At 52.7% G+C, this 15,622-nt stretch overlaps 1 protein-coding gene across 5 annotated transcripts in view; it reads left to right on the forward strand.

Moving 5' to 3' along the window:
* The first annotated feature begins 13,722 nt into the window (after window positions 1-13,722).
* PGS1 (phosphatidylglycerophosphate synthase 1) overlaps window positions 13,723-15,622 on the forward strand; it is a 45,094-nt gene continuing 43,194 nt past the window's right edge. For 2 of the 5 annotated variants that reach the window (XR_010152720.1, XM_009433239.4), the window contains exon 1: window positions 14,004-14,189. Coding sequence is in view for 3 of the 5 variants with exons in the window: in XM_009433239.4 (XP_009431514.1) it covers window positions 14,047-14,189 (143 nt within the window). In the remaining 2 variants the exon portion in view is untranslated. 5 annotated transcript variants of the gene reach the window in all.

Genomic DNA, 15,622 nt, shown 5'->3' on the forward strand with positions numbered 1-15,622 from the left:
GTGGGTGGAGACACCTGGGCCTTTACAGGGTACACTCCAGAGCTGCTTCCAGGCAGGGACCCCGGCTGAGAGAAGCCAGAGCTAGAGAGTCGCAGGCTTGCTTGCTCTTATCTTCCCTCTGCTGGGGGGGTCGAGGGGAGATCTGGCCCCTCTGCTCTGCCCTCCTGATTTCCCGTCTAAGGGATTTAGGAGACTTTTGCCTTTTCCTAATCTCTCCCTTTGCAGAATTTCTGCGAAGTCACAATCCCATTTCCAGGCAAAGGTGCTTGGTCATAAAGATAATAAAGATATTCATTCATGATGGAGGGGAAGTACACAGTGGTTTCAGCTGCCTGTAGGGCTCCACTTACTCATGGTGTGTGACAGATGCTGAGCCCTTCCCCAAATCTCATGGATGGGAAGGAAACCTGGCGCCGCGGGGTGGTCGCGGGAAGCCGTGGCATGGCTTGGTGAACACAGGCTCGCCGACCCGGGGGCGGATGCTGAGGTTGCCATTGTTGGTGGCTGCATCTGCAGTAGACGGGTCGGGATGCCGGCCTCAGACCACAGCGTTGCTAAATGCCAAACCCAAGGCCTCCCCGTCTTTAACACTGCTGGGCATTCTACAGCGCAAGGAGGCAGCTGGGGCTGGACTGCCCAGTGCCTGCCGTTGACTGTGCGTCTTCTGCCTGTGAGCTAGCCTGCCACACCTGGGGATACACGGTGGGGAAATCAATCAGCTTCCCTCCCTTCTAGAGCTTCAGGTCCGGCGTTGGTGTCTAGAGGCCAGGGGAGGAGGCAGGGAGGCCTCTTCTTTTCTGTCCCCCTTTCTCTTGGCCAATTTGGAGGAGATGGTGGGGGACCTGTCTCTCATCTGACCTCCTGGAAGCCCTGCCTGCTGCTCCAGTGTGGCTCTCCCAGGGCTGAGGCCTGGAACCTAGGGCTGGGCTACCTGGGGTGCTCAGCTCTGCCGCACCCCAGCCCTCCTCGGCTGCAGCCCTGGCTTCTTTTCTTACCCACTGGGATGGCCTGTGGGACTAACCTTGCAGCCTGCAGGACTATGGCCCAGATGACCTTTCCGGAGCAGGGGAAGAGTTCACAGGTCTCAGACCAGGTTGACCCTGAGCCCTCTCTTTCCTGCTTCGCATAGGGGCGGGCCAAGGGAGGCAGGGACAATGGCATTCCTGTTTGCAGGCCTTTGTTCCCGCCAGGAGGGGCCCCGGAGCTAATAAAAAGGTTTGTGGCTCCGATGTCTAAGAGGCAGTGGAGGAGTTTCTTTCAAGCCTGACATTCCAGGCCCAGCCGGCCTCTGGCATTTCCCAGAAAAACTTCGAGGAGGGGAGGGGAAAGAAAACACTTGAGGGACCCACCCACCTACCCACTGCCCGCCTTCTCGGATTCCTCGTTCCCTCTGGGGATTGGGCTGGGCCTGAGTGCCAGGACCCCTGCCCTGGGGGGCCCATTCCTCCACCCACAGAGGGGCCCTGGGAAGTGTTGAGAGGGTGAGAGTGGGTAAGTGGGGGGTGACTCTAGGAGGGTGCAGAGAGGATGAAATGTTGGGGGCGCAGTGAGAAGAGGAGGAAAGTTTCTTCCCACTTTGTCAAAAAGGAATCCACATCTGCTACAAGTTTGGAGTTGGAGGGTGGGGAGTGAGGAGTTAGCTCCTAGCCAATATCTCCTCTGAACCCAAACCGACAAATGCTGCTCTGTCCGAGGCTGGGGTGGGAAGAGTTTTTATTTGCCCTGAAGCAGCTGCGGGAACAGACATCAGGGCAGCAGGGCAGTTCTGGGAAGTGAGGCTGTGGTGAACCATCTGGGCGGCAATGCAGACGAGGCAGTGCCCAGGACGGGGAGAGCCCGGGAGGGGGCGAGGAGGCCATGCTGTCTCTGGGAGACGTGCCTCTTGGGATGTCCTGGGCCCAGGCGCCCTTGGAGTGGCAGGAGCTGGTGGGGGACCAGCTGAGTGCAGCTGTTCGGCTCGCCCTGCAATACTGCAGTTGGGCTGGCTGCTGGAGCCAAGTGGTCACGGTCGGGTGCCCTGACTCTCCTGGGGCTCTGGGGCAGGTGCTCCTCATGACCATGGTGTGCCTGCAGCCTCTGGTCAAGCTCCTGCAGCCCGGACGCAGGCTTCCTTCTGAGCCTCTCACCCTCTGGGAAGTCCCTGCCTCCTCCGCAGTGTGAAGCACACCTGGTATGCACTGTGCCGTGCACTGATTCTTGGGCAAGTTCAAATAGAAAATGATAGGCTGGGTGTGGTGGCTCACGCCCGTAATCCCAGCACTTTGGGAGGCCAAGGCTGGTGGATCACCTGAGGTCAGGAGTTCCAGACCAGCCTGGCCAACATGGTGAAACCCTGTCTCTACTAAAAATACAAAATTAGCTGGGCGCAGTGGTGCATGCCTGTAATCCTAGCCCCTCAGGAGACTGAGGCAGGAGAATCGCTTAAAACTGGGAGGTGGAGATTTACAGTGAGCTGAGATTGTGCCATTGCGCTCCAGCCTGGGCGACAAGAGCAAAACTCCGTCTCAAAAAAAAGAAAAAAGTAAAAGAAAAAGAAAAAAGAAAATAATACCCTCTCTCTGGCTCCCAAGATCCTGAACCAACTTTGAAGGCAGAGAAGTGGGCTAGAAGAAGTGGGGTTGGAGCCTCCACCAAGGACAAGAAGGTGAGACTGTAAGGCATCTAAGGTGAAACTGGGGCAGCTATCCCCACGTGTTCCTAACTCCCTCCCCCTTGACGGCACTGTACTCACTGGGCCTTAGGCTGGTGTTGTTCAGAGTTTCTTAACCTGGAGCACGTGAACTGCCCCTTCCCAGGTTTCATACTCCCCCAACAGCCACTCCCCCGATAATTGCAAACAAAATGCTGGTGGAGGGTCAGGCCCCTGGGGGCTGCAGGACCTGCCTGGAGTCACTTCTTGCCCCTGCAACACTTGTTTTTTGTTTGACACAGTATCACTCTGTTGCCCAGGCTGGAGTGCAGGGGCGCAATCTCAGCTCACTGCAACCTTTGCCTCTGGGGTTCAAGCGATTCTTCTGCCTCAGCCTCCTGAGTAGCTGGGATTACAGGTGCACACCGCCACGCCTGGTTAATTTTTTGTATTTTTAGGTAGAGACGGTGTTTGCCATGTTGCCCAGACTTGTCTCGAACTCCTGAGCTCAGGCAATCCACTGGCCTCGCTCTCCCAAAATGCTAGGATCACAGGCGTGAGCCACTGTGCCCAGCCATAACACTTATTTTATACTACCATTTATTCCTTGAATAGTTATTTATTTATTTATTTATTTGAGACAGAGTCTTGCTCTGTCACCCAGGCTGGAGTGCAGTGGCACACACAATCTTGGCTCACTGCAACCTCTGCCTCCCGGTTCAAGCGATTCTCCTGCCTCAGCCTCCTGAGTAGCTGGGACTACAGGCGTCCGCCACCACGCCCGGCTAATTTTTGTATTTTTTAGTAGAGACGGGGTTTCACCATATTGGCCAGCCTCCTGACCTTCTGATCCATCCACCTCAGCCTCCCAAAGTGCTGGGATTACAGGCATGAGCCACTACACCTGGCCTTGAGTAGATATTTATTGAGCACCTACTATGTGTCAGGGATTGAGTTAGGTGCCAGAAATTTATCAGTCTCGGATCTCATGGAGCTTAGATGTTTTTCCAGAAGGACAAGATTCTTCCAGAATTATATCGGGATTGATTAATTTTGACTGTGCTGCATACTATGAAGAAGTCCCAGGAGCTATGTGAGCCTATTATGGGGAGACCTAATCTATTGGGGGGACAACCAAGGGGGATTCCCTGAAGAAGTAACACATGTAGGCTGATGGGAAGCTGAGGTCTAGAGAGGTCCCTGCCCGGTGCGAGGTCTCCCAGTCAGATCGTGGCAGAGCTCCAGCTGGTGCCCAGGTTGGTTGACTAGACTCCCAGGCTTTCCCTACACACAGGCTCGTCTGGCCTCCCTCCAGGCCACTCGGTGGCATACACAGGGGAGGGGAGGACGGAGAGCTGGCAGAGGCAGGGAGGGCCTGCTGGTGGGACAGGCATTCTCCTGGTGCCACATGCCCGGGCCTCTGCTGCCCACTGTCTTTTCCCATTCACTTCTACTTCACTCTCCCTCTCACTCCCCAAAGGCCTTAGCCCCCTGCTTCCAGCTCAAGCTGAAGTGGCTGTGAGCTGAGCTAAGAAGACCCCACTTCGCCAGGAGGAGTGCCTCACGCCTGTAATCCCAGCACTTTGAAAGGCCGAGGCAGGTGGATCACGTGAGGTCAGGAGTTTAAGACCAGCCTGGCCAACATGGTGAGACCCCTTCTCTACTAAAAATACAAAAATTAGCCGGGAGTGGTGGCGCGCACCTGTAGTCCCAGCTACTCAGGAGGCTGAGGTGGAAGAATCTCTTGAATCGGGGAGGCAGAGGCTGCAGCGGAGCTGAGATAGTGCCACTGCATTCCAGCCTGGGGGACAGAGTGAGACTGTCTCAAAAAAAAAAAAAAAAAAAAAGAGAGAAAAGAACCCATTTAATTCTACCTGTGGGAGGTGGTTCAGGCATTTGTGGAACTTTGCAAATTGAAAACATAGTTTGTGAATACGTAAGACAGCCCCATAGGTCAGCATTCAAAAAGTGCAATCAGGTGAGCCAGAGTCTTCCCCTCCTATTCCCTGGCTTCCTGTGCCACCTGGGGCATTTTTTTTTTTTCTTTTCTTTTTTACAGACCAGAAGATGCAGGCTACTGTGGGCACAATGCCTATGAATTAGCCCTGCTCTGCAAGAAGCAGCCAAAAAAAAAAAAAAAAAGATGCAGAGTGGTGGCGTGTGCACGGCTGAATGTAGTCTGTAGACGCAGTAGCTGTGTGGCCTATACAGAATTAAAACAATTTTTGAGACAACATTAAAAAAATCTGGAAATTTCACATCTACATTTGAATCTGGAGCTTTCCTTAGAAAAACGGGACACTCTGGTAGCAGTGGACCACGTTCTGGCACATCCCTGTTGGCCTTTCAGGTGGGGCATGGGCTCCCCAGGTCAGCACAGGCCCACCCTCCAGGGTGACCACCCTCCCCTTCCTTCCCTTCCCTGCCAGGGTCTGCAGGCATTGAGGCAGCAACTCAGCCTGACCTCTGCCTCTCCCAAGCTAAAGGGCAAGGAAGGCTACGGACTTTGGGGCATTTATTTTGAGTCTCTTTCCTAAATTCGAGGAGACTGGAAATAAATCAAGCCTGGCCAGGAGGAGGAGTCCAGCTCTTCCTGTCCCACTGGCCCTTCCCTCTTGGACCTCATCTTAAGCAGGTATGCTTGGCCTCTTCCTCTACTTCACTGTGGGGACTGGGCAGGGAGAAGCTGCGGGGCGGGGGACCCTGGGATTCCCTGGGACATCACTGGGTTCCCCACCCTGTGGGCTGCTGGATCTCGAGGCCTGCAGCTCCTTGCTCGGATGGCGCTGGCGACCCGCCATGCCACAAAAGGCTGAGATTCCCCTGAAACCTAGAGCTGCTTTTATCTCTCACTGGTGACAGAGAAACAAACCAGGATGCTCTGCCCAAAAGGCATTTCCAGAAATCTGGGCTCTGGCTTCTTGTTGATCAAATGCCAGAACGTCCTGGGCTTCTTTGTGGCGAGGGAGCCATTGAGCATGGGTGTTTTGTTTTGCAGATGACAAGATTTTCAACACTGAAAAGTTTAAATGATGAATGGAAAATCTTTGACTGGCTCCCACCCCTGCACAGGGAGGTTGCTGATTCGAGCTTCTGTGTTTGTCAAATTTGTTCCTTACAACTTTCGGCTCTTTTGCACCTTCCCTCAGCTCCAACAGGCTTAGGACCCTAGTCCCAGAAATCCCCATCTCTTCCAGTTTTAGGGCCACACAGGTCTAGCAGAGCCCATGCCAGGTACATGGCTACGGCTGTGGGGAAAGCTGTTTTTTGTCGTTGTTTCTTTTTTTAAGTACAGGGTCTCAGGCTGGGTGCAGTGGCTCATGCCTGTAATCCCAGCACTTTGGGAGGCCAAGATGGGTGGATCGCTTGAGCTCAGGAGTTCAAGACCAGCCTGGGCAACATGGCAAAAGTCTGTCTCTAGAAAAAATACAAAAATTAGCCTGGCGTGGTGGTGCGCACCTGTAGTCCCAGCTACTTGGAAGGCTAAGGTGGGAGGATGGCTTGAGCCCAGGAGATGGGGGCTGCAGTGAGCCAAGATCATGCCACTGCACTCCAGTCTGGGCAACTGAGTGAGACCCTCTCTCAGAAAGAAAAAAAAGAAAAAAGAAAAAACACAGCGTCTCACTCTGTCACTCAGGCTGGAGTGCAAGTGGCTATTCACAGGCGCGATCTCGTTACTGATCAGCATGACAATTTTCACCTGTCCCTTTTCCCACCTGGGCCGGTTCACCGCCCCCCCTCCTTGGGCAACCTGGTGGAGGCCACCATATTGATGCTGAATTTAGTGCGAACACCTGATTGGCATAGTGCACTGCAGCCGGAATTCCTGGGCTCAGGTGATCCTCCTGCCTCAGCCTCCCGAGTAGCTGAGACTATAGGCACGTGCCACTGTGCACAGCAGAAAACTTTTCTAACCCAGGAGTTGACAAACTATGGGGCACGTGCTGGAGGACGATTTTTGGAAATAAGGTTTTATTGGATCACAGCCAGGCTCATTCAAATTGTCTGCGGCTGCTTTCACACCAGAGTTGAGTTGTTGCCACCGAGACCATCTGGCCTACAAAGTAGAACATATTTATTTATTTATTTGTGTGGGCTTTTTGTTTGTTTGTTTGGCTTTTTTGAGACACCTACGCTCTGTCACCTAGGCTGGAGTGTAGTGGTGTGATCACGGCTCACTGCAGCCTCCACCTCCCAGGCCCAAGTGATCCTCCCACCTCAGCCTCCCAAGTAACTGGGACCACAGGCATGAGCCACCAGGCTGAGTTCATTAAAAAAAAATTTTTTTTGTAGAAATGGGGTTTCACTATGTTGTCCAGGCTGGTCTCAAACTCCTGGTCTGAAGCCATCCTCCCACTTGGCCTCCCAAAGTGTTGGGATTACAGGCGGGAGCCACTGCTCCTGGCCTAAAATATTTGCTATTTGCCCTTTAAGAAAACATATGCTGGCCAGGCGCGGTGGCTCATGCTTGTAATCCCAGCGCTTTGGGAGGCTGAGGTGGGCAGATTGTTTGAAGTCAGGGGTTCAAGACCAGCCTGGCCAATATGGAGAAACCCTGTCTCTACAGAAATACAAAAAAATTAGCTGGGCATGGTGGTCCATGCCTGTAATCCCAGCTACGCTGGAGGCTGAGGCACGAGAATCTCTCTTTTTTTTTTTTTGAGATGGACTCTCACTCTGTCACCCAGGCTGGAGTGCAGTGGCACAATCTCGGCTCACTGCAAGCTCCGCCGCCTGGGTTCACGCCATTCTCCTGCCTCAGACTCCAGCTGGGACTGCAGGCGCCCACCACCACTCCCGGCTATTTTTTTTTATTATTTTTATTTTTAGTAGAGACGGGGTTTCACCGTGTTAGCCAGGATGGTCTCAATCTGCTGACCTTGTGATCCACCCGCCTCAGCCTCCCAAAGTCCTGGGATTACAGGAATGAGCCACCGCCACCACCATGCCTGGCCGAGAATCTCTTAAACTCGGGGCGGAGTTTGCAGTAAGCGGAGATCATGCCACTGCATTCCAGCCCGGGTGATAGAGTGAGACTGTCTCAAAAAACAAAACAAAACTTGGCTGGGCTTGGTGGCTCATGCCTGTGATCCCAGCACTTTGGGAGGCTGGGGTGGGCGGATCACCTGAGGTCAGTAGATCAAGACCAGCCTGGTCAATGTGGTGAAATACTGTCTCTACTAAAAATACAAAAAATTAGCCGAACGTGGTGGCGGGCACCTGTAGTCCCAGCTACTCGGGAGGCTGAGGCAGGAGAATCGCTTGAACCCAGGAGGCGGAGGTTGCAGTGAGCTGAGATTGCGATTGCACCACTGCATTCCAGTTTGAGTGACAGGGCGAGACTCTGTCTCCAAAAAAACAAAACAAAACCAAAACGTATGCTGAGCCCTGCTTGGAGGGAAAAGAAGTCTGTCTTGTGCCAGGGAGAGCTGGAGTTAGGGCTTAGTGTTGGTGGGAACAGTATCAGGGACTGTTGGGAAAGATCAGAGTAACAGCTTAGCAGGGAGAGTAGAACTTGGGGAGGTGTTGGAGGGGGATGAAGACAGGAAAAGGGCTGGGGCCTGTGGGGAGACTGGGGGCTCAGGGAAGCCAGCCCCAAAAGGTGGACTGAGCTTTCAGCCTTGCAAACTGATAGCAAACAGTAGGTTAGAGGTCTTCCCAGGAGGCCGGGCCACCCTTGTCCCCACCATTGGTGGAAAAGCAAGACCACAGTGGTTCCCTGTTCCAGCCGGGAGGCCCCAGAGCTCACTGCCTTTGGCCCTGTGTGCATTCCTCACTCCAGCACTGGAGCCCGGTTCTGGGGCCAGATCCTATTCACAGTGCTCAGAGCACACAAAGATTCATAAGCTCGCCTTCTGATGGAGCAGAGACAAAACACACAACAGCAAACGATTAGGTCACTGTAAGGAAGAGGAAGAAACTAAAATCCTGTTATCCGGGTTGGAAAGCTGTTTCTAGGGGAGGGTGACATTTGGACAGAGCTCAGGATGAGATGAGCCGAGGGAAGGTGCTTCTGAGCAGAGGGAAGAGCAAATGTAAAGATGCTGAGGAAGGCCGGGCGCGGTGGCTCACACCTGTAATCCCAGTACTTTGGCAAGGTCAGGAGTTCGAGACCAGCCTGGCCAACATGGTGAAACCTTGTCTCTACTAAGAATACGAAAAAAATAGCTGGGGGTGGTGGCAGGCACCTGGAATTCCAGCTACTCAGGGAGGCTGAGGCAGGAGAATTGCTTGAACCCCCGAGGCAGAGGTTGCAGTGAGCCGAGATTGTGCCATTGCACTCCAGCCTGGGTGACAAGGGCAAAACTTTATCTCAACAACAACAACAAAAAAGATGCTGAGGAGGACGCGGGCTTGAGAGAAGGCCAGGCCAGTGAGGCTGGACATATGACCAAGGGGAAGAATAGAGGGAGAGGGAGGCAGCCACTCCCAGGTGGGCTCTGAAACTGTCTTCGCAAAATTGTAACTGAGGAAATTATGACAGTAAAAGAAATCGGACCTAATCAACTCCATCTTCTTTTTTTTTTTTTGAGATGGAGTCTAGCTCTGTTGCCCAGGCTGGAGTACAGTGGCGTGATTTCGGCTCACTCCAACCTCCGCCTCCCGGGTTCAAGCGATTCTCCTGCCTCAGCCTCCTGGGTAGCTGGGACTACAGGCACGTGCCACCCCGCCTGGCTAATTTTTTTGTATTTTTAGTAGAGACGGGGTTTCACCGTGTTAGCCAGGATGGTCTCGATCTACTGACCTCATGATCCAACCACCTCGGCCTCCCAAAGTACTGGGATTACAGGTGTAAGCCACTACACCCAGCCCCCATCTTGCTTCTAACCTTTAAGCTGTCCTTGTGGATTCCTGGGTGTAGGCCGAACTAACTTTGGGAAGGAATTCAGTTCATGGTTTGACTCTGAAACAAAATTGACAACAGCCCTTTCCCGAAAAGACCCCCTTCTTGCCTGGGGTCCAGTCGGCCTTTGCAGGACTAACAAATTAGCTATAAGATTAGAAATTACAGTTTAGGGTCATGCAGCCTCTGGCTCCAAGAATCTGAACCTCCCCAAATTGCTCCTGGGGATAACATCACTATTGGAAAACCGCAGATCAGTGCGTGAGATATTTTGCAGACCCTGCACTCATGGATCAGCTGACACCACCCAGACCGGTTATCTGGCTCAACCAGTTCTGCTATCCCACCCAGGAATAGAAGATAGCAAGAAAAATTCACTTCAACCTTCTACGATTCCATCTCCAACCTGACCAATCAGCACTCCCCACTTCCCAAGCTCCTTTACTAGCCAAATTCTCTTGAAAAACTCTGATCCCCGAATGCTTGGGGAGACTGATTTGAGTAATAATAAAACTCTGGTCTCCCGCACAGTGGGCTCTGCGTGAATCACCCTTTCTCCATTGCAATGCCTCTGTCTTGATAAATCAGTTCTGTCCGGGCAGCGGGCAAGGTGAACCCATTGGGCAGTTACAGTTTCATCCCATCTCCAGCACGCAGGCTGCATTCCTTTTAACAAAGAACAGGCTCCTCACAAACAGCTGATCAGCCCCTCGGGACAGTTTCTCATCTCTGAAGGCAGAAGGTGGGCCGGACAGCCACTTCCTCCCTTTGGAATTTGCTAACAGCCCTGTGTTTGGGAGAGACCCTCTCTCTCGGCAAGCAAGCTAGAGGAGGAGGGGCCTTCCTCTTGTGTTACTGTGATTTTCGGTTGAGGGAGTGAATCACAGGCAGTGAGGCATGGGCTGTTGGCTCAGGATTTCCTGGTGTTTCCTGCCTGGGAGAGCTGCCCCACTCTCAGGGGCAGCAGCCCACCACTCCTTGACGTCAACTCTCCCTCCAATGAATGGGTTTCCTTTTCCGTTTGGGAAGACATGGGATCTGCCGTCAATCCCGTCGACCCTGTCTTTCTAACCCTGGCACCTCCTGTCTGGGAAGGAGCGAGTGCGACTAACGAGAAGGCAGTGGGTGAGGGCAGGAGGGCGAGGGGGACTCAGAGGACAGATGTCTTCTCGCCCGCAGTCATTGAGATGGGCATCCAGAAACCCCATCCGCAGCAGTAGTGTCTGACCCAGATTGAGAGCCGGCCACGCAGCTTTGGGACACCCTGAGTGCTCCCAGGCAGGCTCTCTGGGTCACCGTTGTTGTCTGGGAGGGTCTTATCTCCTCTACTTGTTTTCAGTAACTAGCCCAGATGAGACCTCCTGACACGAACAATGCATGTGCTGTCATCCTGTAAATGGAATCATTTAAAAATTGCACAATCTCTGAAAACCATTATTTAACATTTTTGCAACCTCGAAATGTATGTGTCCCCAGCAAAGTCGTGGTTGCCTCACTCTGGTGATAGCTCTGTCTGTTTTAAACTAGCCATGAAGGCCAGAGGCTCTCGATGTGTGGTTTCAGAAGGGACTGGGTCATTCCTTGATGTTATCCTTAGGGTAAATACTTATTAGTGTGACTTACCATGCTATCAATATTGCTGTCTGTTACTAGCATTTCTTTAAGGTTGAGAATTCCCAGTGAGCCTGTACCATGGCTGTTTGTCTCAGTACCTCGCACAGCAAAGCACCCATGCAGAAAAGCTGCCAGCTCCTTCTAGGATGATAACCAGGCTCCCGTAGCCCATGCGGCGCTCACCGCTGAGCATGACGGTGTAGCCATACAGCAAGTGTTTACTCTGCAACAACCATGGGCCAGGAACAGTGCAAAAGTGGAACCATGCAATGGATGGCCTCATTCTAGTTACTGGAAGTTAGGAAATTTGATGATTCACCATTTCTAACTTGGAAGGGTTGAATCAAATTCCATGTAGTATTAGTAAAGCTATCTAAACGCAAAAGAAAACTTTAAGCCAATCTGAAATACTTGTTGATTGTCAACAATTTGGAAACTCCTTAATGGCACCAAATAACCAACATTAACATTTGGGGGTATTTACTTTCAGTCTTTCTGTGTACATACACGCATTTCCTCTTTCTTCCTCTCCTTTAATGAAATGAGATGGTCTCTACGCTACTTCTTGGTAATTTGGCTTTTACACTTAATGTCATTAAATATTCTTCCAGAACATGTTATTTTTATGATTGTGTGGTCTTCCAACATACTGATGTATCATTATTTAACCAACCCCCCTACCCTGAAGATTTGCTTCCACACTTCCGATATCATGAACAAGGCTGAGATGAACATTCTTGTGGGAATGTGTAGTTGATTTCCCTGCATAATCTGTGGAAGTGGACTTTGGAGTGTTTTTTTCAGTGTGTCCATATCTTTTTTTTTGAGACTGAGTTTCGCTCTTGTTGCCCAGGCTGGAGTGCAATGGCGCGATCTCGACTCACTGCAACCTCCGCCTCCCGGGTTCAAGCGATTCTCCTGCCTCAGCCTTCCTGAGTAGCTAGGATTATAGGCATGTGCCACCATGCCCATCTAATTTTGTATTTTTAGTAGAGATGGGGTTTCTCCATGTTGGTTAGGCTGGTCTCGAACTCCCGACCTCAGATGATCTGCCCGCCTCGGCCTCCCAAAGTGCTGGGATTACAGGTGTGAGCCACTGCGCCCGGCCCACGTGTCCATATCATTTTAACCTCACAACACGGCAGACTATGATTATGTCCTACAGCTTTTCCAGTTTCCAGGTCCCAGCCTATGTGGGTCAGCCAGGGAGCTGCATATTACAGATCAGAGATCACCTCTCCTGCCTTTCAGAATGCCACAAAGTTTTCCATTTTAAAATTAGCTGCAAAAAGTGTTCTTGGGCCGGGCGCGGTGGCTCACGCCTGTAATCCCAGCACTTTGGAAGGCCGAGTTGGGTGGATCACTTGAGGTCAGGAGTTTGAGACCAGCCTGGCCAACATGGTGAAACCCTGTCTCTACTAAAAATACAAAAATTAGCCAGGCGTGGTGGCGCACGCCTGTAATCCCAGCTATTCTGGAGACTGAGACAGGAAAATCTCTTGATCCCAGGAGGCAGAGGTTGCAGCGAGCCAAGATTGCGCCATTGCACTCCAGCCTGGGTGACAAGAGTGAAACCCTGCCTCAAAAAAAAAAAAAAAAAAAAGTGTTCTTGGTGTATGAGGATGTGCTCCGTCAGCTTTTTGGGCATAGAACTGTGTGTTGCCAGGGGCCAGTGATATCTGTGTACTTGGGCATATCAGGAGGGTGGAAGACTGTTCATCTCACACAGATTTGCTTAGGCTGTTCTGTGCCATGGAGCTGCAGCCTCTGGGGCTAACAGGGTGAAAAATGATTCCTCCCTCAGTCTGGTGGGGATTTTCCGTGGTTCTGTGCACCTTAGTGAGTCAGCGTTAACCAGGTTACAAGACTTTGTACAAGAACAGACTTTGTTCAAGTTTAACACCTTAGGGGTGTTGTACAAGTCTAAAGAACACCCTATCAATTAGAGCCTCAAACAGTAATTCCCTCACTTATCAGCGAGAAGTCCTTTTTTTTTTTTTTTTTTTTGACGGAGTTTTGCTCTTGTTGCCCAGGCTGGAGTACAGTGGTTCGATCTTGGCTCACTGCAACCTCCACCTCCTGGGTTCAAGCGATTATCCTGCCTCAGCCTCCTGAGTAGTTTGGGATTACAGGCACGGGCCACTGCGCCCAGCTAATTTTTTGCATTTTTAGTAGAGATGGGGTTTCATCAGGTTGGCCAGGCTGGTCTTGAACTCCTGACTTCAGGTGATCCACCCGCCTCTGCCTCCCAGAGTGCAGGGATTACAGGCGTGAGCCACTGCGCCGGCCGAGGAGTCAATTTTGACAGCCAGTGGCCAGGCTTGGTGGCTCATGTCTGTAATGGCAACACTTTGGGAGGCTGAGGCTGGAGGATCTCTTGAGCCCAGGAGCTCGAGACCGGCCTGGGCAACGTAGTGAGACCCCCATCTCGACAAAAAAGTAAAGAATTAGCCGGGCATGGTGGCACAGGCACTTTGGTGGTCCCAGCACTTTGGGAGTGGTCCCAGCACTTTGAGAGGATCCCCTGAGGCCGGGAGGTCGAGGCTGCAATGCGCCAAGATCGCGCCACTGCACTCCAGCCTGGGACACAGACCGAGACTCTGTCTCAAAACAAACAAACAAAAGCTTTTTTGACAGCTGGTGAGTTGGAGCCAAGCGTGACGGTGCTAGAGCCCCTGCGCCGCATCCTTTCCTCCGCGACCTGTGACGAGTGACTGCAGGAATGCAGGCCACCTGGCGCCCTTACGGATTTAACGGGCCGGCTTCCGACCCCCTCCTGCGGCGCGACCACTGTTCCTCGCCTGTGTCCCCCAGAGGGGAAACTGAGGCTTGGGGGCCGTGCAGCGCCGCCCTCTCCGAGCCAGGGCTTCCGCGCCTGCGCGCCTGCGCCGTGTCCGCGCTCGCCTTTGTCAATAAAGTTCGCGCCCGCCGGGAGCGGAAGCGGAAGCGGCGAGTCTCCATGGCGGTGGCGGCGGCAGCGGCGGCGGGACCCGTGTTCTGGAGGCGACTGCTGGGCCTCCTGCCTGGCCGCCCAGGGCTGGCCGCGCTCCTGGGACGCCTGTCCGACCGCCTCGGCAGGAACCGGGACCGCCAGCGCAGGAGGTGAGAGAGGCGGCCGGGCTGAGAGTGCAGCCCTCGCGGCTGCGGCCCGGCCCCCCGGCGCTCAAACTCCCGGCCCCAGCGTCGTGGGCATCCGCAGCGAGTCCCTCCCCGGTTTCCGGGCCCATTTCTGCCTCCCGGGGTTCGGCGCCTGACCTATGTGCTTCTTCACTGGCCTTCTTGAGGGAGGGTGGGCGGCTCGTGCTCCATTATCGGCCGGGTCCAGCCGGCGGGCCTCCTGCGCAGCCCGGCCAGTCCTTGCTCCCCGTCTACACCGTGCTTGTTGGCGAGCCCCGGCCACCGTGCACTTACACGTTAAAAGAGGGACTGTGTGTGCGTTCAGGGAGCTTCGGTCAAGCTCCAGAGGCTGTTTATATCATGGTTTCGGCCCCAGGATGTGAGTGTCGGAGAGTTCAGAGGGGTCTTTTCCTTAAGTAAGCCTGGCTGTGAGTGAATCACCGTTGCTGGGATTTTGTGTATAGAGCGTTTCTCACATCCTGCCAGAAAGAGCTGTGAAGCAATCCTTAGTAACACTCAGGCATGGGAAGAGGAGCCACTCGAAACACTTTTCACACATTTCAAAGGGCCTGTGTTCTGGAAAAGTACTGAAGTTATGTAAATGATGAAGTGGGCTTTGGAGCAATTTGTTCAGGCAGTGGTCTTTTAAAATAAACATTTGCCAAGAACATGCTGACCTGAGGCTTGCTAATATTAAAAAAAAGGGGATAAGTAATTCTTGGCCGGGTGTGGTGGCTCACGCCTGTAATTCCAGCACTTTGGGAGGCCGAGGCAGGTGGATCACCTGAGGTCAGGAGTTTAAGACCAGCCTGACCAACATGGTGAAACCGTCTCTACTAAAAATACAAAATTAGCTGGGCATGGTGGTGCATGCCTGTAATCCCAGCTACTTGGGAGGCTGACCCTGAGGCAGGAGAATCGCTTGAACCCAGGAGGTGGAGTTTGCAGTGAGCCAAGATTGCCCCATTGCACTCCAGCCTAGGCAACAAGAGCAAAACTCTGTTTCAAAAAAAAAAAAATTCTCTTGTGTTCAAATAGTTTTCTTTTCTTTTCTTTTTTTTGAGACGGAGTTTCACTCGTTGCCCAGACTGGAGTGCAATGGCGCAATCTTGGCTCACCTCAATCTCCACCTTCCAGGTTCAAGCGATTCTCCTGCCTCAGCCTCCCGAGTAGCTGGGATTACAGACATAAGCCACCACACCCGGCTAATTTTGTATTTTTAGTAGAGACAGGGTTTTTCCATGTTGGTCAGGCTGGTCTCTAACTCCCAGCCTCAGTTGATCCACCTGCCTCGGCCTCCCAAAGTGCTGGGATTACAGGCGTGAGCCACCGTGCCCGGCTGCAAATAGGTTTCTTAATTGAGTCTTACACTTGATCTTTAAAAAAAAAAATCTTAGAACTGCTTCCTTTAGTTGAGG

This window comes from Pan troglodytes, chromosome 19 (assembly GCF_028858775.2).
Source record: "Pan troglodytes isolate AG18354 chromosome 19, NHGRI_mPanTro3-v2.0_pri, whole genome shotgun sequence".
Lineage (NCBI taxonomy): Eukaryota > Metazoa > Chordata > Mammalia > Primates > Hominidae > Pan > Pan troglodytes.